Source organism: Pristiophorus japonicus, chromosome 5, assembly GCF_044704955.1.
Source record: "Pristiophorus japonicus isolate sPriJap1 chromosome 5, sPriJap1.hap1, whole genome shotgun sequence".
NCBI classification, from domain to species: Eukaryota; Metazoa; Chordata; class Chondrichthyes; family Pristiophoridae; genus Pristiophorus; species Pristiophorus japonicus.
In genome coordinates, this window is record NC_091981.1 from 226,768,043 (window position 1) to 226,796,030 (window position 27,988).

At 43.2% G+C, this 27,988-nt stretch overlaps 1 protein-coding gene across 1 annotated transcript in view; it reads right to left on the reverse strand.

The window, feature by feature from the left end:
- Positions 1-27,988, reverse strand: part of cubn (cubilin (intrinsic factor-cobalamin receptor)) — a 457,745-nt gene that overhangs the window by 67,922 nt on the left and 361,835 nt on the right. The window contains exons 52-54 of the mRNA XM_070880231.1: positions 24,894-25,082; positions 21,851-21,977; positions 12,717-12,934 (exon numbers count right to left, since the gene is read on the reverse strand). Coding sequence (XP_070736332.1) covers positions 12,717-12,934; positions 21,851-21,977; positions 24,894-25,082 — 534 coding nt within the window. The remainder of the gene's footprint in view (positions 1-12,716; positions 12,935-21,850; positions 21,978-24,893; positions 25,083-27,988) is intronic.

Consider the following 27,988-nt stretch of genomic DNA (forward strand, 5'->3'; position numbering starts at 1 on the left):
CTGCACTGCCCATCGAGGTGAAGGTCACTGTGCACTTGCCTTCTATGCCTTCGGCTCCTTTCAGGCATAAGCGAGGGACATATGCTCCATCTCGTAGCATGCTACACATTGCTGCATTTGCCAGTTGATTAATGCACTGTATGCACGCAGAATGGACTTTATAAACTTCCCAATGGCCAAGGAGACCCAAAATAAGAGGGCTGTAGGTTTTGGATGATTTGCTGGCTTCCCCAGGGTTCAGGGTGCCCTTGACTATATGCACATCACCCTGCAAGCATCTTTACAGAATGCAGAAGTTTTCTGAAACCGAAAAGGATTCCACTTCATGAACATACAGATCGTCTGCGACTATACTTAGCGCATCATGGCAGTTAATGCCTTACAGCCAGGGAGCATCCATCTTGAATGAGAGCAGTGTCTCCCGCATGTTCCACAAGGACAGAGCTGGATTCTCAGGGTCAAAGGTTACAGCCTCACCACTTGGCTCGGAACCCTCAGACAGAAGCCGAGCATCACTATAATGAGAGCTATGCAGCCACATGCAACATAGTCGAACAGACAATTGGAGTGCTCAACCAGCACTTCTGATGCCTGGACTACTCTGGAGGTTGTCTGCAATACTCCCTTCAGCACGTCTCGGAGTTCATTGTGGTGTTCTGCATGCTACACAACTTACCCATCATGAAGGGACAGGAATTGCCAATGGGGATTGCAGGACCACCTCAGGAGAAAGAGGAGGAGGAGGAGGAGGAGGAGGAAGATGAGGAAGTGGAGCCTGCCGAGGAATTTATGCCACCACCACAATTACAGGGAAGGCAAATGTAATATATATAGCTCCACCTCTGGACGCCTGTGGCACTGCAGCCAGTGCTGTTTATAAATAGAGGCCAATTTCGTTCAGAAGAATTTGCACAGTTGACGAGCAAAAATGGTGTGAAACATAGCAAAGTTCCACAGTACCACCCTGCTTCGAATGGTGCAGCAGAGCGTACTGTATAAATTGTAAAGCATGCCCCCATCAAACAGATGTTGGTTCCAAATCCAAAGAAATGACAGTTGTCATTGGACCACAAATTGGCTAATTTCCTAATTACGTATCGTAATACTCCTCTCACAACTACTGGTAGAACACCAGCAGAGTTGTTTCTCAAATGACAACCATGAACCAGATTCTCGTTGTTAAAACCAAACTTGGCACTGTCCGTAGAAGAGACACAATTAAGACAGGAAGAGAATCATGATAGAGGTAGAGTAAAAGAGAGAAGGTGAGAGTGAAGAACTATCAACATAAATGGTTAAAGTGGTTACTAGGAAGAGTGGTGAAGATATGTGGTCCTCGCACATATTTGGTCAAGATGTTTGATCACGGACAGGTTAGGTTTGTTCACATTGATCATATTTTACTTACAGATGTGGAAGTAGTTGAAGGTGGGAATGATTCAATTATTTCTGACTCATCAGATAGTTTTGATACACCAGTAGCATATCCTACATCCAATGCACTGGAAGCAAATCATACGGCCCCTCAAGCCTGTTTTGCCATTTAGTACGATCATGGCTGATCCGATCATGGACTCAGACCAACTTCCCTGCCCACCCCCCATAACCCCTTATTCCCTTATCAGTTAAGAAACTGTCTATCTCTGTCTTAAATTTATACAATGTCCCAGCTTCCACAGCTCTCTGAGGCAGTGAATTCCACAGATTTACAACCCTCAGAGAAGAAATTCCTCCTCATCTCAGTTTTAAATGGGTGGCCCCTTATTCTAACATCATGCCCTCTAGTTCTAGTCTCCCCTATCAGTTGAAACATCCTCGCTGCATCCACCTTGTCAAGCCCCCTCATAATCTTATACGTTTTGATAAGCTCACCTCTCATTCTTCTGAATTCCAAAGAGTAGAGGCCCAACCTACTCAACCTTTCCTCATAAGTCAACCCCCTCATCTCTGGAATCAACCGAATGAACCTTCTCTGAACTGCCTCCAAAGCAAATATATCCTTTCGTAAATGTGGAAACCAAAACTGCACGCGGTATTCCAGGTGTGGCCTCACCAATACCCTGTGGAACTGTAGCAAGACTTCCCTGCTTTTATACTCCATCCCATTTGCAATAAAGGCCAAGATTCCATTGGCCTTCCTGATCACTTGCTGTACCTTCATACTAACCTTTTGTGTTTCATGCACAAGTACCCCCAGGTCCTGCTGTATTGCAGCACTTTGCAATCTTTCTCCATTTAAATAATAACTTGCTCTTTGATTTGTTCTGCCAAAGTGAATCACCTCACACTTTCCAACATTATACTCCATCTGTCAAATTTTTGCCCACTCATTAGCCTGTCTATGTCCTTTTGCAAATTTTGTGTGTCCTCCTCACACATTGTTTTTCCTCCCATCTTTGTATCGTCAGCAAACTTGGCTACGTTACACTCTGTCCCTTCTTCCAAGTCATTAATGTAGATTGTAAATAGTTGGAGTCCAAGCACTGATCTCTGCAGCACCCCACTAGTTACTGATTGCTAATCTGAGAATGAACCATTTATCCCGACTCTCAATTTTCTGTTAGTTAGCCAATCCTCTATCCATGCTAATATATTATCCCCAACCCCGTGAACTTTTATCTTGTGCAGTAACCTTTTATGTGGCACCTTGTCAAATGCCTTCTGGAAATCCAAATACACCACATCCACTGGTTCCTCTTTATCCACCCTGTTCTTTACATCCTCAAAGAATTCCAGAAAATTTGTCAAACATGTATTCCCCTTCATAAATCCATGTTAACTCTGCCTGGCCAAATTTTGCTTTTCCAAATGTCCTGCTACTGCTTCTTTAATAATGGACTCCAACATTTTCCCAACCACAGATGTTAGGCTAACTGGTCTATAATTTCCTGCTTTTTGTCTGCCTCCTTTTTTAAATAGGGGCGTTACATTTGTAGTTTTCCAGTCTGCTGGGACCTCCCCGGAATCCGGGGAATTTTGGTAAATTACAACCAATGCATCCACAATCCCTGCCGCTACTTCTCTTGACCCTCGGATGCAAGACATCGGGTCCAAGGGATTTATCCACCTTTGGTCCCATTATCTTACTGAGTACCACCTCCTTAGTGATTGTGATTGTGTTAAGTTCCTCCTCCACTATAGCCCCTTGACTATCCACTGTTGGGATATTTTTAGTGTCCTCTACCGTAAAGATGATACAAAATATTCGTTCAGAGTTTCTGCCATCTCCATATTCCCCATTACTAATTCCCTGGTCTTGTCCTCTAAGGGACCAACATTTACTTTAGTCACTCTTTTCTTTTTTATATACCTATAGAAACCCTTGCTATCTGTTTTTATATTTCATACTAGTTTACTTTCATAGTCTATCTTCCCTTTCTTAATCACTTTTTTAGTCATTCTTTGCTGGCTTTTAAAAGCTTCCCAATCTTCTGTCCTCCCACTAGTTTTGGCCACATTGTATGCCCTTGTTTTTAATTGGATACTGTCCATTATTTCTTTAGTTAACCACCGATGGTTATTTTTTCTTTTACACCCTTTCCTTCTCACTGGAATATATTTTTCTTGAAAGTTGTGAAATATCTCCTTAAATGTACACCACTGTTCATCAACCGTCCTACACTTTAATCTATTTTCCCAGTCCACTTTAGCCAACTCTGCCCTCATACCTTTGTAGTCTCCTTTATTTAAGCTTAGTACACTGGTTAGAGATCCAACTTTCTCATCCTCCATCTGAATGTGAAATTCAACCGTGCTGTCACTCATTGTAAATTTTGTAACCTTCATTGTGAGACTTAAATAAAATAAAATAATAAGCTGCATCCACCAGTGATAATTCAACATTATTGAAACATAATCCAGCATCAAGCATCACCAGCAATGTGATAGTGTAACATAATATACACTGCACCAGCATCAACAACAGAATCCAGCAACATCAATTCCTGCCCCATTAATTTTCTCCCCTCCCCTTCATCACTCTCCTTCGCCTGCTGATCCTAATCAAAGTGGCACCAAGATGGCGTGCATCAAGGCTGCTAGAGCGCTGCTGTATTGGGGCGAGAGACAATGGAGATGCAGTCTGGGGACGCACTGGACCAGCTCGTGGCGTGGAAGACCTGGCTTCTGACTGGCTAGCCACTTCATCAGCATTACAGTCACAGGTGGTTTGGGTGACACCCGTCGCTGGTGCTTGGTTGGCAATTGAGTGGGGGGAGACAGAATGCTGTCATCCGGAGGAATGACACCACCCCACATATCCCTGGAGCCACTCAGTCACCGACGGGGCTGGTCCCTGCCAACCAGAGCACCTTGCTGGCTTGCTTCGGAACCGTCACTTCCCCATGTGACAGTGGGGAACGCAGAGAGTATGGTGGCAGGAATGTACTGCATCACCTGCCCAAGCTGAAGCAGAGCTTGTGCCTGTGATGCACCATATTCTGCTATGGCTCACATCACACTCTCCGGGACTCCACTGTCACTGCTGGAGGGCCAGTCTCGTGAGGGCATTAATGGCCTCGCTGGTATCATGGCTCACAGTGAAAATCTGAAACCCTACCTCTGTAATGGTTGCTTTCAGACTGTTAATACTCATGGGAATCCTACCCAAGACATCAAGGAGTTGACGGCTGATTTGGATGCTCTCCCTGGACATTCCCACCATGTCCAGTTCCACGTCTGCCTGTCTGTCAGCAGATCGACTTTGCCGACTCACCCTCCGGAGAGATGGCCTGCGGGATTCAACCCCAGCACTGCGTTGCTGCACACCACTGGTCCCAGGAGCCTCACAATCCTTGAACCCCGAGAACGTCACATCGTCCCCAGAGGAGCTGAGTGGCGGTGGTGGAACAGGATTTGTAGGATGCTGCGCGGAGTCGGCTCATCGGTATCCTCCTCTTCCTCCTCCTCCTCCTCCTCCTTCAGGCGATGGCCTGATGTGGAGAGTCCCAGCTTCCACAGCTCTCTGAGGCAGCGAATTCCACAGATTTACAGCCCTCTGAGAGAAGAAATTTCTCATCTCAGTTTTAAATGGGCGGCCCCTTATTCTAAGATCACGCCCTCTAGTTCTAGTCTCCCCCATCAGTAGAAGCATCCTCTCTGCATCCACCTTGTCAAGACCTTTCATAATCTTATATGTTTCAATAAGATCACCTCTCATTCATCTGAATTCCAATGAGTAGACGCCCAACCTACTCAACCTTTCCTCATGTCAACCCCCTCATCTCTGGATTCAACCGAGTGAACCTTCTCTGAACTGCCTCCAAAGCAAGCATATCCTTTCGTAAATATAGAAACCAAAACTGCACGCAGTATTCCAGGTGCGGCCTCACCAATACCCTGTAAGGTTGTAGCAAGACTTCCCTGCTTTTATACTCCATCCCCTTTGCTATCAAGGCCAAGATTCCATTGGCCTTCCTGATAATTTGCTGTACCTGCATACTATCCTTTTGTGTTTCATGCACAAGTACTCCCAGGTCCCGCTGTACTGCAGCACTTTGCAATCTTTCTCCACCTAATAATAACTTGCGCTTTGATTTTTTTTCTGCCAAAGTGCATGACCTCATACTTTCCAACATTATACTCCATCTGCCAAATTTTTGCCCACTCACTTAGCCTGTCTATGTCCTTTTGTAGATTTTTTTTGTGTCCTCCTCACACATTGCTTTTCTTCCCATTTTTGTATCATCAGCAAACTTGGCGACCTTACACTCAGTCTCTTCTTCCAAGTCATTAATATAGATTGTAAATAGTTGGGGTCCCAGCACTGATCCCTGCAGCACTCCTTAATTACTGGTTGCCAAACAGAGAATGAACCATTTAGCCCGACTCTCTGTTTTCTGTTAGTTAGCCAATCCTCTATCCATGCTAATATATTACCCCCAACCCCATCAACTTTTATCTTGTGCAGTAACCTTTTATGTGGCACATTGGCAAGTACCTTCTGGAAGTCCAAATACATCACATCCACTGGTTCCCCTTTATCCACCCTGTTCGTTACATCCTCAAAGAATTCCAGAAAATTTGTCAAACATGCCTTCCCCTTCATAAATCCATGCTGACTCTGCCTGATCAAATTTGCTTTTCCAAATGTCCTGCTACTGCTTCTTTAATAATGGACTCCAACATTTTCCCAACCACAGATGTTAGGCTAACTGGTCTATAGTTTCCTGCTTTTTGTCTGTCGCCTTTTTTAAATAGGGGCGTTAACATTTGCAGTTTTCCAATCAGCTGGGACCTCCCAGAATCCAGGATATTTTTGTATATTACAACCAATGTATCCACAATCCCTGCTGCTACTTCTCTTAAGACACTAGGATGCAAGCCATCAGGTCCAGGGGATTTATCTGCCTTTAGTCTCAGTAACTGGCATGACAAACTCTCTATAAATATTTCAGATGGACCCACTGATTTGAACAACTTACCTTTAAAAAGCAACTAGGACTGAACAGATTTCAATAACTGTTTAATAGGTTTTTCTTTAAAAAGCTGTTCTGTATCAACTGAATTAAGTAAAGCTGGTATATGATTCATGTGAGTGAAGTTGGTTTTCAACCACTTTAAATTAAAGATTAAAGATGTCAAAACCCTGCTTGACAAATCTTCTGGGCTTTTTTGAGGATATAACTAGTAGAGTGGACAAGGGAGAACCAGTGGATGTGGTGTATTTGGACTTTCAAAAGGCTTTTGACAAGGTCCCACACAAGAGATTGGTATGCCAAATTAAAGCACATGGTATTGGGGGTAATGTTTTGACGTGGATAGAGAACTGGTTGGCAGACAGGAAGCAGAGAGTCAGAATAAACGGGTCCTTTTCAGAATGGCAGGCAGTGACCAGTGGGGTGCCACAGGGTTCAGTGCTGGTACCTCAGCTATTTACAATATATATCAATGATTTAGATGAAGGAATTGAATGTAATATCTCCAAGTTTGCAGATGACACTTAGCTGGGTAGCGATGTGAGCTGTGAGGAGGATGCTAAGAGGCTGCAGGGTGACTTGGACAGGTTAGGTGAGTGGGCAAATGCATGGCAGATGCAGTATAATGTGGATCAATGTGAGATTATCACTTTGGTGGCAAAAACAGGAAGACAGAATATTATCTGAATGGTGACAGATTAGGAAAAGGGGAGGTGCAATGAAACTTGGGTGTCATGGTACATCAGTCATTGAAGGTTGGCATGCAGGTACAGCAGGCGGTGAAGAAGGCAAAAGGCATGTTGGCCTTCAGAGCGAGAGGATTTGAGTATAGGAGCAGGGAGGTCTTACTGCAGTTGTACAAAGCCTTGGTGAGGCCACACCTAGAATATCGTGTTCAGTTTTGGTCTCCTAATCTGAGGAAGGATGTTCTTGCTATTGAGGGAGTGCAGTGAAGGTTCACCAGACTGATTTCTGAGATGGCAGGACTGACATATGTGGAGAGACTGGATCAACTGGAGTTTAGAAGGATGAGAGGGGATCTCATAGAAACATATAAAATTCTGAAGGGATTGGACAGGTTAGAGGCAGGAAGAATCCTTCCGTTGCTGGGGAGTTCCAGAACCAGGGGTCACAGTCTAAGAATAAGGGGTAAGCCATTTAGGACCGAGATGAGGAGAAACTTCTTCACTCAGAGAGTGGTTAACCTGTGGAATTCTCTACCGCAGAAAGTTGTTGAGGCCAGTTCGTTATATATATTCAAAAGGGAGTTAGATATGGCCCTTACGGCCAAAGGGATCAAGGGGTATGGAGAGAAAGCAGGAAAGTGGTACTGAGGTTGAATGATCAGCCATGATCTTATTGAATGGTGGTGCCTGCTCCTGCACCTAATTTCTATGTTTCTATGTTCCTAAATCATAGATAAAATCCTTTCTTAATTGCCAGAGAGAAAAATTCTCTCTTCCCTCTCTGTCCCCATGAAACACATGCACTAAACCAATAGTGCAAAGTTAATAAACCTTGAACAAAATTGTGAATGTTGGCAAAGCAGTAATCAAATTTTAAAACCATAGTAATCAGATTTCACAATGACCAGAGCTTAGTATCTTAACAGCACTGTAATAAACCAGCCATTCAAAGGGCAAACTGGCTACTGATTAAATATTGTGCAATGATCAGCACACTGCTGTTTTTAATACTGAATTTAACATCATAATGTCGCAGATCATATCGTAACTGTTTTACGTTTTTTCTTTGGGAATCCGATTCATATAGCATTTTTCTTTTTTTTTTCTGGGGTCTGTTCATTTTAATTTTACTGTGTAAGGTGGTGGATTTTATTTGCACCAGGAAGGCAAGGGGACATTATAATTGGGCTTCACTCTCCTGGAGGAAGAAAAATATATCGGGCAGAATTCCTGCTCCTGGCTGCTGTCCAGTGACCTTACTGGTAATACATGTACAGGTATTATGTGAAGATTCTTCTTCTTAGGCAGCCCACCGGAGTCAGAGGATGAATTGTTTCCACACTAAACTGAGTTCTCAGGTGACTGATGAGACCAATGTGGGACCTACAGTCTCTGTCACAGGTCGGGCAGATGGTGGTGAAGCTAGAATCAGGCTTGACTATAAGGCTTCATGTTAAAATAGTCCACTCGCACTCACCATCTAGGCTGGTTCAGCAAGATACTGAAAAGCTGCAGGTGGCTTTGTAGCGGCACCTCAACACGAGTCATTACCTTCAGGTGATAAGGAAGAGAAAATTTGGAGGTGGGAAACATAGCAGCAAAAGCCATTAAATAATGGCAACATCCACCTTGATCATTCATCAGTATTACTTAGTCATGGGGTGAGATATGTCTAGGAGGCATATATATTAGTAGCAATGTACTAATGAGGTGCACGTAAGATGAATCTTAACAACCTATGTGAATTTTAAGAAAATATAGAATTTGGCTAGTTTTTTTTAAGATATTCTGAGCAAGATCTGAAATGTTGGCTGGAATAACATTGAACCTTTTCATTTACTATATTCAGTACAGTAAATCAAAGCCAAGATTATAACGCGTACAGAGCTTTTATGCCAAAGAATTCATTTTGCCAGCATTCTATGCTTTTCAGACTACAGGGGTATTTTGTACCCTATAAAATGCCTCCAAACCTCATTAACTGATGAAGCCACAAAGCCCAAACAGAATTGCTACCATTCCGTGCTTTGAATTCAGGCAGCAGGGATTGTAAACTCTTACTGTCCATTCTCGTTAAAAATGGCAAATCAATCAAATGCTGAAACCTGCCTCGAACAAACTTTGTATAACCCTAATCATTGTCAGAAGCTCCCCATGGGAAACTAATGAAGAATTGGATCAGTAACGCTTGTAAATCTAAATTGGAAAATCCATTTTGTTTGCTACAAATTCAATCAACCATCAAGAAACTAGCATTAGCTAAAATTATACTTAGATTTTAAAGTATACATTACCCAAACTGTATTCCAAGAGGTGCTAAATAGTGAATATAGTTTATTCACTTTATTTTTCATTATCTTTCACTGTCTATTTCATTGATACAAGTAAAATTGAAAGGTTTGGTATGGGTTCACTTAGCATGGTTAAGTTCAATTGAGTTCAATCAAATTGTTAATTCCAGATAAATGGGTACAATAAAAGGATGAGGAGTTGTATAATACACTAACAGAACAACAAAAATACAGGCAAAAATCATTTCATGATTTAATTATAACTTACAATGGAAATATGATAGCATCCTGTGTTATTTTACCTTTATGGAACTTGGAATTGTTGTGTATCTGTAAAGCATGCACTCCCATGTTCCGCCACCAGGGAGCGCATCCTCTGCAGTCCCAAGGGATCCCAGCATCCCTTGGGGGCACTGTATATAAGCCGGCCCCTAAGGCCTGTTCCTCACTCTGGAGTGTCTTAATAAAGACTGAGGTCACTGTTACTTTAACCTCCCTGTGTGCAGTCTCACCTGTGTTAGGAACACAATACGAAGGGTCACCCGCAACAGCTCCTCTGAACAGGACCTGGACCAGCCAGGATCCTAAACTAGAGAGCGCTCACAATGATGCCCTCAAGGAAAGCGAGTCAGCAGTCTCCTGTGAACTGCTACTCAAGATGAGGCAGCACTACACGTCGCTTAGTCGAAACAATCAAACAGAGCCTCAAACGGGTCACAGAAGGCTCACTCCAAACCCGCCTGCCCCGAGTACTGCTCAGCTACCGCACGAGACCCCACTCGCTCACAGGGGTGCTCCCGGCTGAGCTAATCATGAAAAGGACACTTAAAACCAGACTCTTGCTGGTTCACCCCAACCTGCATGATCAGGTAGAGAGCAGGCAGCAACAACAAAATGTAAACGATGGTCGCGCCACTCTGTCACGGGAAATTGATCTGAATGACCCTGTGTATGTGCTAAACTATGGACATGGTCCCAAGTGGATCGCGGGCACGGTGATAGCTAAAGAAAGGAATAGGGTGTTTGTAGTCAAACTAGACAATGGACAAATTTGCAGGAATCACCTGGAGCAAACGAGGCTGCGGTTCACAGACTGCCCTGAACAACCCACAGCAGACACCACCTTTTTCGAGCCCACAACACACCCAAAGGATCAACGACAACATGCCGGACCAGGAAATCAAACCTATCACGCCCAACAGGGCCAGGCTCACCTAGCAGCCCTGCAGGGCCAACAACATGCCAGCCCAGCGAGGGCACAGCCAACACACCAGAACAGACATTTGTACCGAGGCAGTCCACCAGGGAAAGAAAGGCTCCCGACCGCCTCACCTTGTAAATAGTTTTCATTTTGACTTTGGGGAGGGAGTGATGTTGTGTATCTGTAAAGCATGCACTCCCATGTTCCGCCAGCAGGGAGCGCATCCCCTGAAGTCCCAAGGGATCCCAGCATCCCTTGGAAGCACTGTATATAAGCCGGCCCCGAAGGCCTGTTCCTCACTCTGGAGTGTCTTAATAAAGACTGAGGTCACTGTTACTTTAACCTCCCTGTTACTTTAACCTCATCTGTATTAGGAACACAAGAGGAATAACAATCTACTCATTCAAATGCTTATTCAGTTCCCTTTTAAATTATATTTTCTGCACATTAATAGCCAATTGTGGTAAAATATTCCATGTTCTAATAACCCTCAGTGTTTTTAAAAAAGTTTCCTCTAACTGCTTCCTTCATTATTCTAATGACAACCCAATAGTAAATTTTAGAATTTAGTGCTCCTGGGAGCATACATGGTGAAACTGTGTGCCCTGACATGTGTGCCCAAATATTTGGCCCCTTCATACTGATTCCCTTTAAGGACTGCCTGTTAAGCCATATGTAGTTTTGGTTTTCCTGAGTGTAGCCAGCGCTGGTGCCGGGTGCCTCAAGGCAAACCCATCTTGCAGTGGGCGCCTCAAACAGGCATTAGATCCCTTATTTTCATATGCAAAGAGTTGATCGCCTATTTCTGGTGTGGGCACTGCATGATGATTTTTTGCCTTTACCAATATGGTGGGTGGTAGACTTCCAGCTCGTAATCAGCCTGCACTTCCTGGCCCATCATATTGGAGGCTTAAGATGCTCTGGGGCAGTACTTTCAACACTGTAACAACCCTTCGAATGAAGATGCTTTCCCTGGATTCACTTTTAATCAGCTTAACTTGAATTCTAAGATTATGTCCTCTTGTTTCAAATTCCCCTACTGAAGGAAAGGGTAATTCCCTAACTACCTCATCAATTCTCTTCATTATTTTAAGTAAATCAATCAAATCACTCCTTAACCTTCTCATCTTTAGGAAATAAAACCCAACTTTACTCAGTTCTCACATGATTTCTCATTTATTGTTGGAAGACTATTTTTAAAAAAAATAATAAAATAGCACTTTCATACAAAGCATTAATGTGTTTATTAATATTATACAATGTGATTTCAACTTCAAATCTTTTGCGGGAGTATGCATCATTTCTTTGTTGAGTACTTCTGCACTGGAATCTTTGACTTCTAATTGCTGTAGAGTGGCACATCCTGCAGGTCACCTTCCAACTTTAATCTTATCATTATTAATCCCAAATTTATTTGGAGATTTTTATCTTTTTTGTGAACACATGCCAAATAGAGTATGCCCTGATCTGCACTCTGGTAGGATTAGATACTTTTTCAATCATTCATAATCAATCAAATTTAAAGAGATAAGCTGTCCTTCAGACCATTGATAAATGCACATTCAGTAAACTGTCTGGGTCAGTTCTAGTTATCTTTTTACTCTGAGATTCTTAGCTCATGATAAGCTGTCACTTAATAAACATACAGTTTTCATAGGCAGTGATTCATGTGGCAGTGATTCATGTGCTGAATATGCAGGAATAGCACTTTATACCAAACTCATTTCAGAAATTAACACTTCACTGCACATGCGAGTATTTTATGCCGGTCAAAGCAGGTTTCTATTTTTACAGTGGTGATAAATGTGTTGCCTATTCTGTCCTCTTTCATTGGTTCACTGTTCATCATATCGGACCTTAAATATTGAAATAAAATCCTTAAATGTGAAGCTTCAAAACCTTCGACCCTGAGAATGATAGTACACTTTACAAATATCATAACTTATCAAAGAGTTTTTACCCTAAATTACCTTGGAGCAATAAAATTAATTTCTTCAAATATATCACAAGAATTTTTTGATCTAAAAAGGTCTAAAATTCTGGTAAAGATGAAAGAAATCAAGTAAAGCAGCATGATACCGTTTTCATTTAATTTACTTCTCAAATTCCATTTGCCACTTACCTAATGTCTCCACATATGAAGCCCTCCATCCTCCGTAAATATTAAAGCTGGTTGTTTTAAACTCAAAGAATATAGAGTTGTTGGTACTCCTCAGAACTGGTGGAACTGTTGTGCCACAGAATTGGCCTAAAAGTGGTGCTAAAGTGTTTGAACCATCATAGACAGCCACATAATTAGAGATGCATGCTGATGAGGTCTCAAGGTCGAATTCATTGAATCTAAGAAGGAAAGCAACTTTATTACCAAAGTATTTAAGTGTGATCTTATATTACGGTAGCAAATGTTAACTTTCAGTGATTTGTATACATGGACACCCAGGTCCCGTTGAACACCAACATTTCCCAATCTCTCACCGTTTAAAAAACACTGTTTTTCTATTTTTCCTACCAACGTGGATAACTTCACATTTCTCCACATTATGGGCCCAAGTTTTCACACGATAAAAAACGGGCGCCCCTCCGAGCGGAAAAAAAATACGCGATTCTGGAGCGCTTTGCAGCTCCTTGTCTGTTTGGCGCGGCGCCCAGGGGGGCGGAGCCTACACTCGCGCCGATTTTGTAAGTGGGAGGGGGCGGGTACTATTTAAATTAGTTTTTTTCCTGCCGGCAACGCTGCGCGTGCGCGTTGGAGCGTTTGCGCACGCGCAGTGTGAAGGAAACATTGGCACTCGGCCATTTTTGTAGTTCTTTGTAGCTGTTTAATTTTTGAACATTTTTTAATAAAAGCACATTGCCATCAGCACATCAGCACTTGCAGCCTTCTCACTGTCTCCTTCCCCCCACCCCCCCGCGGGAAGAACCGGCGCCTCCTCCCCCCCCCCCGCGGGAAGAACCGGCGCCTCCTCCACCCCCCCCGCGGGAAGAACCGGCGCCTCCTCCCCCCCCCGCGGGAAGAACCGGCGCCTCCTCCCCCCCCGCAGGAAGAACCGGCGCCTCCTCCCCCCCCGCGGGAAGAACGGGCGCCTCCTCCCCCCCCGCGGGAAGAACGGGCGCCTCCTCCCCACCCCCGCGGGAAGAACGGGCGCCTCCTCCCCCCCCGTAGGAAGAACGGGCGCCTCCTCCCCACCCCCGCGGGAAGAACGGGCGCCTTCTCCCCCCCCCCGCGGGAAGAACGGGCGCCTCAGGCTGACTGCAGCATTCTCTGTGCCTGAAGCACTTTCACACAGGTAGGAAGATGGTTTATTTAATCTTTTCTTTGCTTATAAATGTTTATTCAGGTTGGATTTATTTGTATAATATTTGTAGAAGTATAAATAAGGATTTATTGTAGAATTTAATGACTTCCCTTCCCCCCCCCCCCCTCGTTCTGGACGCTTAATTTGTAACCTGCGCCTGATTTTTTTATGTGTAGAAGAGGTTTTTTCAGTTCTACATAAATCTTCACTTGCTCCATTCTAAGTTAGTTTGGAGTACGTTTTCACTGTGGAAACTTTCAAATCGGGCGTTAGTGGCCGGACACGCCCCCTTTTGAAGAAAAAATTCTGTTCCAAAGTAGAACTGTTCTACCTGACTAGAATTGCAGAAAAAAAAATGTGGAGAATTGCGATTTCTAAGATAGTCCGTTCTCCACCAGTTGCTCCTAAAAATCAGACGCAAATCATGTGGAAACTTGGGCCCATAATTCTATTTGCATGTTCTTGCCCACTCACTTAGCTGATCTATATCCCCTTGAAGTCTCTTTGCATCTTCCTCACAACTTACATTCCCACCTAGCTTTGTATCATCAGCAAACTTCGATATATAACATTTGGTTCTCTCATCCAAATCATTGATATAGATTGTGAATAGCTGAGGCCCAAGCACTGTACCCCACTAGTTACAGTCGGCCAACCCGAAAATGTATCCGTTTATTCCTACTCTCCATTTTCTGTTTGTTAACCAATCCTCAATGCATGCCCCCAATCCCATGAGCCCTAATTTTGTGTGGCACCTTATTTAATGCCTTCTGAAAATCCAAATACACCACATCCACTGGCTCTCCCTTATCTATTCTACTAGTCACAACCTCAAAACATTCTAACAGATTTGTCAAACATGATTTCCCTTTTGTAAATCTATGTTGACTTTGCCCAATCCTATTATTATTTTCTAAGTGCCCTGTTACCCTGTCCTTAATAATAGATTCTTACATTTTCCCTATGACTGATGTCAGGCTAACTGGTCTGTAGTTCCCCGTTTTCTCTCTCCCTAGTTCTTAAATAGCTGCATTACATTTTCTACCTTCCAATCTGCGGGAACCGTTCTAGAATCTCTGGACTTTTGGAAGATGACAACTAATGGATCCACTATCTCTATAGCCACCTCTTTCAAAACCCTAGGATATAGACCATCAGGTCCAGGGGATTTATCAGTTTTCAGTCCCATTAATTTCTCCAGTACTATTTTTTTACTAAAACTAATTTTTTTCAATTCCTCATTTTCACTAGACGCTTGGTTCTCCACTATTTCCGAGAAGGTTTTTTGCATCTTCTTCCGCGAAGACAGACACAAAGTATTTGTTTAATTTCTCTGCCATTTCCTTATTCCCCATTATAATTTCTCCTGTCTCATCCTGTAAGGGACGCATGTTTACTTTCACTAATCTTTTCCTTTTTACATATTTATAGGCACTTTTACAGTCTGTTTTTATGCCTACATAAGAAAATAAGAACATAAGAATTAGGAACAGGAGTAGGCCATCTAGCCCCTCGAGCCTGCTCCGCCATTCAACAAGATCATGGCTGATCTGGCCGTGGACTCAGCTCCACTTACCCGCCCGCTCCCCGTAACCCTTAATTCCCTTATTGGTTAAAAATCTATCTATCTGCGACTTGAATACATTCAATGAGCTAGCCTCAACTGCTTCCTTGGGCAGAGAATTCCACAGAGTCACAACCCTCTGGGAGAAGAAATTCCTTCTCAACTCGGTTTTAAATTGGCTCCCCCATATTTTGAGGCTGTGCCCCCTAGTTCTAGTCTCCCCGACCAGTGGAAACAACCTCTCTGCCTCTACCTTGTCTATCCCTTTCATTATTTTAAATGTTTCTATAAGATCACCCCTCATCCTTCTGAACTCCAACAAGTAAAGACCCAGTCTACTCAATCTATCATCATAAGGTAACCCCCTCATCTCCGGAAACAGCCGAGTGAATCGTCTCTGTACCCCCTCCAAAGCTAGTATATCCTTCCTTACGTAAGGTGACCAAAACTGCACACAGTACTCCAGGTGCGGCCTCACCAATACCCTATACAGTTGCAGCAGGACCTCCCTGCATTTGTACTCCATCCCTCTCGCAATGAAGGCCAACATTCCATTCGCCTTCCTGATTACCTGCTGTACCTGCAAACTAACTTTTGGGGATTCATGCACAAGGACCCCCTGGTCCCTCTGCACCGCAGCATGTTGTAATTTCTCCCCATTCAAATAATATTCCCTTTTGCTGTTTTTTTTTCCCCCAAGGTGGATGACCTCACACTTTCCGACATTGTATTCCATCTGCCAAACCTTAGCCCATTCGCTTAACCTATCTCAATCTCTTTGCAGCCTCTCTGTGTCCTCTACACAACCCGCTTTCCCACTAATCTTTGTGTCATCTGCAAATTTTGTTACACTACACTCTGTCCCCTCTTCCAGGTCATCTATGTATATTGTAAACAGTTGTGGTCCCAGCACCGATCCCTGTGGCACACCACTAACCACCGATTTCCAATCCAAAAAGGACCCATTTATCCGACTCTCTGCTTTCTGTTAGCCAGCCAATTCTCTATCCATGCTAATACATTTCCTCTGACTCCACGAACCTTTATCTTCTGCAATAATCTTTTGTGTGGCACCTTATCGAATGCCTTTTGGAAATATAAATACATCACATCCATCGGTACACCTCTATCCACCATGCTCGTTATATCCTCAAAGAATTCCAGTAAATTAGTTAAACATGATTTCCCCTTCATGAATCCATGTTGCGTCTGCTTGATTGCACTATTCCTATCTAGATGTCCCGCTATTTCTTCCTTAATGATAGTTTCAAGCAGTTTCCCCACTACAGATGTTAAACTAACCGGCTTATAGTTACCTGCCTTTTGTCTGCCCCCTTTTTTAAACAGAGGCATTACATTAGCTGCTTTCCCATCTGCTGGTACCTCCCCAGAGTCCAGAGAATTTTGGTAGATTATAACGAATGCATCTGCTATAACTTACACCATCTCTTTTAATACCCTGGGATGCATTTCATCAGGACCAGGGGCCTCTTGCTAGTTTACTCTCATATTCTATTTTCCCTTTCTTTATCAATTTCTTGGTCAAGTAATGGTCCTGAAATTATTCTTCAGCCAAAATAATGCAGAAAGAAATCTCAAACAAGATTGTTAAACATGTGGGTATTAGTGTCAGTGATACGAGTGCTGCAACTGGTCTCTGAAATAACATGTTTAGTTCTATGAGTCTATCAACATAATTTGGAGCTCTAAATTTTGCTGCTCTTTTTATTCATTGGTATTATATAAGTGAGAAAACTTGCATTGATAAAGAAAGATTTACATTTATAGCGTATGTTATTACATCTGAGAAACAGTGCAAAACATTTCATAAAATCATCGAATGATACAGCACAGAAGGAGGCCATTCAGCTCATCACACCTGTGCCGGCTCTTTGTTAGAGCTATCCAATTAGTTTCACTCCCCTGCTCTTTCCCCAAAGCCCTATAATTATTTTCCCTTCAAGTATTTATCCAATTCCCTTTTGAAAGTTACTACTGAATCTGATTCAACCACCCTTTCAGCCAGTGAATTCCAGGTCATAACAATTCTTTGCGTAAAAAATATTTTCCTCGTGTCGCCTTTGGTTCTTTTGCCAGTCACCTTAAACCTGTGTCCTCTGGTTACCGACCTTTTTACCACTGGAAACGGTTTCTCCTTATTTAATCCCATCAAAACAATTCATGATTTTGAACACCTCTTTCAAATCGCCTCTTAATCTCCTTTTGCTAGGGCTGTTGGAGAGGGTTTCAACTAGCTTAGCAGGGAGATGGGAACCTGAGAGTCGATTCAGAAGAGAGAGAAGCAAAGCTGGAAGTGGAAAGCAGAAAATTAGAAAATGAATTTGCAAGGCCGCGAAAACAAAGGCTCGAAAATAGCCAACAAGGGAGTTTGGCAATGCTAAATGGTATATACTTCAATGCAAGGAATCTAGAGAATAATGCAGATGAGCTGAGAGCACAGTTAGAAACTTGAGAGTACAATATTATAGCTATTACTGAGACATGGCTGAAAAAAGGGCAGATATGGCAGCCCAACATTCCTGGTTACAGGGTTTTCAGATGGGATAGAGAGGGGGATAAAAAAGGAGGGGTACTCTCAGTATTGATTAAAGAAACAATTACAGCTGTGAGGAGGGATCATCAAATAAGGGTTGAATTGAAGAATAAAAAAGGGGCAATCACACTGCTGGGAGTGTACTATAGTCCCCCAAACAGTCAGAGGTAGATAGAAGAGCAAATATGTCGTTACATTTCTGAGAAGTGCAAAAAAAAATAAGGCAGTAATAGTAGGGGATTTCAACTACCCTAAAATTAACTGGGATAGAATTAGTGTGAAAGGTATAGAGGGTGCAGAATTCCAAAATTGCATTCAGGAGAACTTTTTTAGCCAGTATGTAGCAAGCCCAACAAGGGAGGGGGCAGTTCTGGACTTAGTTTTAGGGAATGAAGCTGGGCAGGTGGATCGGGTAACAATGGGAGAGCATTTTGGTGCTAGTGATCGTAACTCAGTTAGGTTTAGGATAGTTATGGAAAAGGATAAAAATAGACCAGCAATAAAAGTTCTCAATTGGGGAAAAGCCAATTTTACGAAGCTGAGATGGGATTTAGCCAAAGTGGATTGGAATCAGCTACTTGAAGGTAAATCAGTGTCAGAGCAGTGGGGGGCATTCAAGTAGGAGATCCTGAGGATTCAGAGCAAGTATGTTCCCTTAAAGAAAAAGGGTGGGATTAACAAAACTAGAGCCTCCTGGATGTCAAGGGACATACGGGGTAGGATAAAGAAAAAAAGGGAGGCTTATGACAGATACCGAAGGCTCAATACTGCAGAAACCCTAGAGGAGTATAGAAAGTGCAGGGTTGAAGGTAAAAAGGAAATCAGGAAAGCAAAGAGAGAGCATGTACAAATTTTGGCAAGTAAAATCAAGAAAAATCCAAAGATGTTTTATAAATAAGAGCAAGAGGATAACTAAATTAGAGACCTTGAAAGTAATCTGTGTGTGGAGGCAGAAGACGTGGGTATGGTTCTCACTGAATACTTTACATCTGTGTTCACAAAAGAGAGGGGCGATGCAGACATTGCAATCAGAGAGGAAAAGTATGAAATATTAGATGAAATTAATCAGGAAAACATTTTTAACCAGTATGTAGCAAGCCCAACAAGGGAGGGGATGGTTCTGGACTAGTTTTAGGGAATGAAGCTGGGTAGGTGGAAGGGGTGTCAGTGGGAGAGAAAGTATTAAGGGGATTAGCAGCTTTGAAAGCGGATAAATCCCAGGCCTGGATGAAATGTATCCCAGGCTGTTAAGATAAGCAAAAGAGGAAATAGCAGCAGCTCTGACGATCATTTTCCTACCAGGGTGGCGTCGGAGGTCTGGACGACTGCTAACTTGTACCTTTGTTTAAAAAGGGAGAAAGGGATAGACCAAATAATTATAGGCCAGTCAGCCTAACCTCTTTGTGAGAAAATTATTGGAAAACATTCTGAGGGACGGGATAAATCTTCATTTAGAAAGGCACAGATTAATCAAGGACAGTCAGCATGCATTTGTTAAGAGAAGGTTGTGTCTAACTAACTTGATTGAATTTTTTGAGGCGGTAACAAGGAGGGTCGATAAGGGCAGTGCATTTGACTTAGTGTATATGGATTTTAGAAAGGCTTTTGATAAGGTCCCACATGGCAGACTGGTCACGAAAGAACTCATCATCAAAGAACTCAATCAAGTTTGTCAAACATGATTTGCCTTTAAAAGATCTGTGCTGCCTTTCCTGTCCCTAACCTGAGGCCAGCTGTAGCACTTCTGTCACTATTCCAACTGAGATCAATTAATACATCATCGACCCGGCTGTTAGACTAACTTGTTTAGCAAACATTCAATTAATTCTTTTGAAGTGCACTGTCAGTTATGTTGGCAAATATGACAGCCATTGTTCACAATAATCCAGATAGTATATGGCCAACACCTGAAGATACATTAACATTCTCTCCGAATTTTGCTGTGCAGAAATTGAAGATGTCAATAAAAGGAGAATTCTTGCTTAACAAGTTAATCCAGTAACTTGAGCCACATAGTCTAAGAGCACGGCCGATGATGCATTCATTGATCTCAGTTGGAACAGTGACAGGAGTGCCACAGCTAGCCTCAGGTTAGAGAAGGGAAACAGCCAGGGTTCTTGTTCCTGATCGCCCGCAGTGGAACCCTTCTAAAAATGCCCATGCGTGAATATCAGACGACGAAAGGATTGGGTTCAACTGTGATGCCCACCTTAGTTGAATACCTTGATTGCACTCATTAACTAACATTCATTGTATAATGGTTCTGTTGGCAAAGTATCAGAGGGCGACCAGTGGCCATGAAACCGTAGCCCTGCCATCTCTCTCCTCCCCCATGTTCTCTCCCCGCGATCTCTCCCCTCCCCCCGCGATCTCTCCTCCTTTCCCTTCACGATCTCTATCCTCCCCCCCGCGATCTCTCCCCTCCCCCCCCACGATCTCTCCCCTCCCCCCCGCGATCTCTCCCCTCCCCCCCGCGATCTCTCCCCTCCCCCCCGCGATCTCTCCTCTCCCCCCCGCGATCTCTCCCCCCCCCGCGATCTCTCCCCTCCCCCCCGCGATCTCTCCCCTCCCCTCCCGCGATCTCTCCCCTCCCCCCCGCGATCTCTCCCCTCCCCCCCGCGATCTCTCCCCTCACCCCCGAGATCTCGCCCCTCAACCCCGCGATCTCGCCTCTCCCCCCCGCAATCCCGCCCCTCCCCCACGCGATCTCTCCGCTCCCCCTGCGATCTCTACCCGCCCCTCGACATCTCTCCCCTCCCCCGACATCTCTCCCCTCCCCCGACATCTCTCCCCTCCCCGACATCTCTCCCCTCCCCCGACATCTCTCCCCTCTTCCGACATCTCTCCCCTCCCCCCCACGATCTCTGTCCTCCCCCTCCACGATCTCTCCCCTCCCCCTGGCGATCTTTCCCCTTCTCCCCCACCACGTGATCTCGCCCCCCCCATGATCTCTTCCCTTTCCCCTCCCCCCAAGATCTCTCCCCCACCCCGATCTCTCCCCTCGCCCCGCGATCTCTCCCCATACCCTCCCCCCACCCTGCCCGTTCCCGCAATCTCTCTACTCTCATTCACCTTCTCTGTTGCATCATCAAAGAACTCAATCAAGTTTGTCAAACATGATTTGCCTTTAAAAGATCTGTGCTGCCTTTCCTGTCCCTAACCTGAGGCCAGCTGTAGCACTTCTGTCACTATTCCAACTGAGATCAATTAATACATCATCGACCCGGCTGTTAGACTAACTTGTTTAGCAAACATACAATTAATTCTTTTGAAGTACACTGACAGATATGTAGGCAAATATGACCGCCATTGTTCGCAGTAATCCAGATAGTATATGGCCAACACCTGAAGATACAGTAACATTCTCTCCGTATTTTGCTGTGCAGAAATTGAAGATGTCAATAAAAGGAGAATTCTTGCTTAACAAGTTAATCCAGTAACTTGAGCCACATAGTCTAAGAGCACGGCCGATGATGCATTCATTGATCTCAGTTGGAATAGTGACAGGAGTGCTACAGCTAGCCTCAGGTTAGAGAAGGGAAGCAGTCAGGGTTCTTGTTCCTGATCGCCCGCAGTAGAACCCTCCTAAAAATGCCCATGCGTGAATATTAGACGACGAAAGGATTGGGCTCAACTATGATGCCCACCTTAGTTGAATACCCTGATTGCATTCATTAACTAACATTCATTGTATAATGGCTCTGTTGGCAAAGTATCAGAGGGCGACCAGTGGCCATGAAACCATAGCTCTAGCAAAAGTCAATGCTTTCGGAAAGGAGGGAAGACAATTGGTGAATTAATTTCTTTAAAGAACACAAAGAGATGAATACTTCTTTACTTACTTCAGCTTAACAGTCCTGTTCTCTCCAACAATGATATGGTAGGTACAGTTTATGTTGTTGTACTCAGTGCGTGAGTCAGCCGGGCTGGTAACAGTGCCAGACGATCCCTGGAATGTACCGCCACAGGCTTAAAAGAAAGAACCATAAATACAATGAGCGACTAGCCTCGTTACTGATGCATAACCTAATTTACAGCCCTTCAAGGCATTTCAGTTGTTAAAATTGATGATATAGCTTATTGCTTGGTAGCCCCAAAGCAAATATTAGAAAGGCAGATGCTAAGGTAGATGGTTGAAATAATGAAACAATAAAATTTCAAAATCAATGGATTATGCAAAGCTTCATAACATCCATGTTTAGCTCATTAAACTTCTGCTTTTTTCCCAGCCAGCACTTAGCAACTCTTAATGCTTGTTTTAGAGGGGTGTTGAGCGAATTACTGCCCCAATTGAATGCATCCAGCCAAATATGGGTGGGGGTTAAAATGGGCAGGATGTGATGTAATGGATCCTTGTCCCATTTCCCAGCCTACCCGCCCTCCCCCACCCCATGCTCCCCACCATGCACATTAATATCAAGTAGTAAGTGAAGGAAAATCTCGGCTCATGTTACCACATTTTATGAATTCAGAGCAGGTTCTTTGACAAAGTCAGACGCTTGGAAGAAACCTCATCCAAACTATTCAAAATAACTCAGTACGGTCAAGGATACTACTTCGTAAATCTTGTCAAGGTTAACTGATTGCAAAGACAACAATGTTTTTTAGTTAAATGGGCATCTGGAGGCTGCTTCATAATTTTGGGAATTTGGCAAACTGACGACAAACCTGACACGACAAGAGATTCACTGTCGGCGGGGAACAATAAAAAACTCCAATTCTTTCAGAACCAAGATTTAACCTGTTTTTTTAGAAAATATTGACATATTACCACCAAGGATGCTTTCTCGTTGTGAATTTAGCTTTATCTTTTGCACAATTTGTTTAAGTTCAAGTATAATTATACAACAACCCAGCTGCTGTGTCACTTCATCAAGCCAGTCATATTGAATCTGATGAAATATGGTGAAAATATTTATTAACAATCCTTCACAAAAATTGTGCTGCACATGATGTCAACATGGCTCAGAATATGCACGATTTCTAGATGGGTCAAATTGTAAATTTGGCTATTTACCGGTAACTGTTCCTGTGGGGCTAAGAAGGGTTCTAACGCACTCTCTTTTTCCACAGGAACAGCTTACAATAAACATTGGACTATTAAAACAATCTTTATAAAGTTCAGCAACTGATTCTATCTCATATGATCAGATCAGGAAGGGATAAAACCTAAAAGAATGGAATTAAAGCACAAACAGATGTGGCCTTTGTCCAGTAAGTCAATGAATGCATAATGTACACAATGCATTTCAAAAAGTTAGGGATGACTGTAATATATTTGCTTCATGGGTTCTTTGCTTAAGAATTCATAGCTATTACGAACTAGTCAGTTTATTAACACAGGTTTAACAATCACACTACACATTACCAGTTCACCCACTAGGCTCACAACTGCATACCTTGATTGGGGTTTTCTTGAGTCTTGTGAACATCACGTGACTGGCTAAGCCACTCACAATGCAACAGCTTTACAACTATTTTGTTGTAAACATTAATCAAGTGCCCCCCGATTAAAGGGGGGGGGCTGGTCACACACCAAAATTTTTCAAGTGCCCCCCTTGTTTTTTTTTGAAGGCACCAAGTGCTCCCTGGCTAAAAGGGGGGGGCACTAAAACCGATAAACTTAGACAAATTAAACTTTAGACATGTAGTTCAAATTAAAATTTGGTTGCCGGGGGTGATTATGCACTCCAGTCCCTCCGCCGCCCACCTCTCGCGGAAGGCCGCGAGCGTACCGGTAGACACTGTGTGCTCGGATGTAACCATGGAAGAGAGGCAGGCAGTCGGGCTGAACAACCCCCTCGACTGCCCGCTGCCTGGACTGGGTGATGGCCCCCTTGGCCATGCCCAGGAGCAATCCAACGAGGAGGCCTTCCGATCTGCCTGCTCCCCTTCGCACAGGGTGCCCAAAGATCAGGAGTGTGGGACTGAAGTGCAACCAGAATTTGAGGAGCAGCCCCTTTAAATATTGGAAGAGGGGCTGCAACCTCGCACATTCAACATATACGTGGACTCCTCTAGACCAACAGCTTTACAAACCTATGAGCATACTCACAGGTGCATACATTACAGTGACCTTTAATTTTAATATTATTAGTTTTAGATTAATTTGTAGTTCATATACAATAGATATAGTAGCTAAACCAACCAGAAAATACAAAGATTGTTGGCTGGTATTGTGTGGCCTTCACTTTATGTGCAAATGAATGACATCTTTAGATAGCCATATTTTGATCCTATGACTGCAGAAAGCCTCCACTCTAAGGTTTAGTGAATAGATCAGTAAAGTCTCCTGTGATATTAGGAAGAAAAATTACTTTTCCAAGCAAATGAACCAAAAACACTATAGAAAATTTGTGTTATTTGTGTTCACTTTGAATGTTCACTTCCCTTTAATTGATGAATGGTGCATGTGATGTGCCAAAATAAAAAAAAATAAAGCCAGGTTATTCTCCTGTGGTATCATTTATTGTTCCATCAATGTTACCACTGGATGCTTCAGTGCATCTTTCGACAAAATATAGCAACAGTATTACACAGAGTGGGGTCGGTTAACCTAATGCGATGAGCAATGGAGTTGCGGAGTCACATCTGGGAGCCTCATGCACGAATTTATTGGTTTTAGCCTTGCCATTGGGTCTGAAGGGAAGGTGCTTTCGTGTGGGGGAGGAACAGACATGTTTGGGAGTATCATCCCTTGGCCACACTCGTGTACCTCCTCGTGTGTGATCTCAGAGCAACAAATACACAGTTGTTACATAATATGTGGAGATTAGAAAAGAGGAAGAGGAGAAAAACACTTCGATAAGGGAGTGTAGTTCCAAAACAGAATAACAATAAAACAACAAAATGACACAATTGCAAGTTCTGCAATAAACCACTCACAGGCTAAATGGTAGTTGGCCACGAATCCAGTTTGTGTTCCAATGCTGTCTGTGTTAAAGGCCAGTAGCATTGGGCCATAGGTACTGATTGGTCTTGGGATGGCAGATCCACAAAGGGTAGCAACAGGAGTTCCACTTGCTGTAGTCCCACTGTATATCTTCAAATTGTCATCCACACAGGTTGAATGTCCTGTAAAGATTTATGTCATGTGGCATTAACTGAAGGTTGATTTAAATTTTTTTTAAACTTTTGCTTGAGATTTGTATGAAATACATTATTTATTTATGAAACGGTCTATACTTTAAAACATTGGAAAATAATCGATCAAGAAGCTCAACACCATCCAGGATAAAGCAGTCCGTTTGATTGTCAATCTATCCAACACCTTAAGCATCCACTTCCTCCACAAGCGACGTACCAAGGCTGCTGTGTACATTATGTACAGGATGCACTCCAGCAACACTTCCCCATTTCGTGACATCTACTACTTAGAAAGACAAGGGCAGCAGATGCATGGGAACACCATCAACTCCAAGTTCCCCTCCAAATCACACACAACTTCTGACTTTAACATATATCATCGTTTCTTTATCATCATTGGGTCATATCCTGCAACTCCTTACCTGACAGAAGTGTGGGATTACCTTCACCACACGGACTGCAGCAGTTAAAGAAGTTTCACCACCACCTTCTCAAGAGAAATTAGGGATGGGCAATAAATGCTGGCCTTTCAAGTAACACCCACATCCCAAGAATTAATTAAAAAAAACACGAACATAAACACACTGGAACCCAATTATAATAATGATATATGCAAACCAGTCTGTTGCACTAGAAAAGAGCAGATCTTAATTGGAATACAGTATATTTTCAAATACACATTTATACATCTAATTCCATTTCCACCTGACTTCTTTCCCAATACCTGTACCATTCCTAAGTCCTCGCCTTCTCCCCCACAGACCCCAACTTCTACACACCAGAATCACCAGTAACTTTGAGAGAGTTGATTTATTTAAACCATTAACACACCCCAATAACCATGCTATTTTTGTCTACGCTCCAAACATTTGAACCTAAAATCCCGTTACTAAAAAAAAGTCATTTCCCTATTTAAACTCCACTCTTTATTGTGACCGGTGGGTTGTTGAGTAAAGGATTTATTTAGGGCATCATAAGATATTGTATTTGCAGCAATAAGAGTTTTATATAATTCCTAATGTTATTTGCATACCCACCAAACTGCAAAGATCCTATTTTTCATCTTCTGTCGATAAAACATTTTGAAGTGGGATGACAATGCCAGGGGTCAGCACTAATGGATCTGAACATTTCCACTCTCCATCAGTAATAATTAGCAAATCATGAAAATGGCACCACTGGCTCTCCCCGGTGCTTTTGCCTGGCTCCAACAAACGTGACTTCATACTCAAAGTAATTGATCTGCTGATGAACGGCAAAACTACAACTAAATTGTACTTACAAAGCAGCTTCCCCTGAATTATAATTGAGTGCACAGAAAGGTTAATTTGAGATAAGGCCATTTGTCTTTCTGTCCAGCTGAGCAACGCTGCGATGCTAGAAGAGCAAAACAGAATTATAAAGACCAGAGTCTAAATTTATTTTGTGGGATGCTGACGTACAAACAAGGAATTGTCTGAAATTCCTTTCTGTCATTTTAGTGGCAGGCATTAGCCAGTTTAAACTCTCGAATAATTTGAATTTTTTAATTGTTTGTATGCACGGTTCTTCCCCTTTTTTCACCCCAACTGTACACTTCATCATTCTCTGGCTGAGACGTTATTAGGGTAACTTGATCTCATCTGAAAGGTAACAACGCTGTGTGCAGGAGTGGCCTGTGTGACTCAATTGTCACTTTTCCCTTCTTGCCCTCAAGAAGCACTTCACCTCCATTGTACACTTCTACCACGGCATTGTGCGATCAAATTGAGATGAACTTCCACAACCACAAAACTACAGCAGAAATCCAAGGACAAAAGCAGGCGTTCACTCTAATGTTCACCATGTCAAAGTACAATGGCAAATTTAATACACTGAGGCACTCAAAAGTACTAATTTTAATAGAAAATTACCCCCAAGAAGTGCCCCAAATTTATACTCAGACTTTCTGAGCTCTTGGTGCTTATTGATCAGTGCATTTTCACAACTGCCTGACATTCCATTAGTGAGGACAGCATGAAGCAGATGAATTAAAAAAAAAGTTTCCACCAAAGGGGCCAATAATATGTGAAGCAGCACATCTCGATGTAAATAGAGGGACATGCCCACCCGTGACCTCCATTAAAGTTCAAACTGGGATAAGGGAAGTTCCAAGGATTTGCATGGTTTTGGCATTTTTGAGGTGCCACACCCCTCCTTCCACCAAAGTGGCTGGAAAGTCTGGCTACAGGTTCCTGGGCTTGGGATGGGGTGCTGGGTAATCCCATGGTCCCTGTACAAAGGTGGTCACTGTAAAACTTAAAAAAGAATTGCTTGGCTAATTTTTTTGAGGTCTAGGCCGCTTTCTTGGCCTGGACCTCCTGATGGACCATACCACCAGCAATTGCCAGCGGGTATGCCTGGTCTCAACAGGTGTACCAGCACTGGCCATATCCAGGTCCCTAAGAAGGCCCAGGTGCGAGAGGTGCAGAATCCGTGCTCCTGATCTTACGTCCCCTTATACAAAAACTTTATAAGGGTAAGGATGGTTGGAGGTTCATTCCACCAAATGCCATTTCTGAAGCTATGCAGTAATATTGGAACTGGTGTAACTGGGTCTCAGTCTAATGACAATCTATTCCAGCAGACTCTTGCCAAAGGTACAGTAGGAGTCGGCCGGGATGGCCACAACCCCTCAAGACACTATTTGAAGAAGAGCTGGTGTCCTGGCTCATTCCTCCCTCAGCCATAAGAACATAAGAAATAGGAGCAGAAGTAGGCCATACGGCCCTTCGGGCCTGCTCTGCCATTCAATAAGATCATGGCTGATCTTTGACCACAACTCCATTTTCCCACCCAATCCCCATATCCCTTGATTCCTCTAGACTTTAAAATACCCCCCAAAACATTAATCAGAGGCTTGACAGGATAGGTGC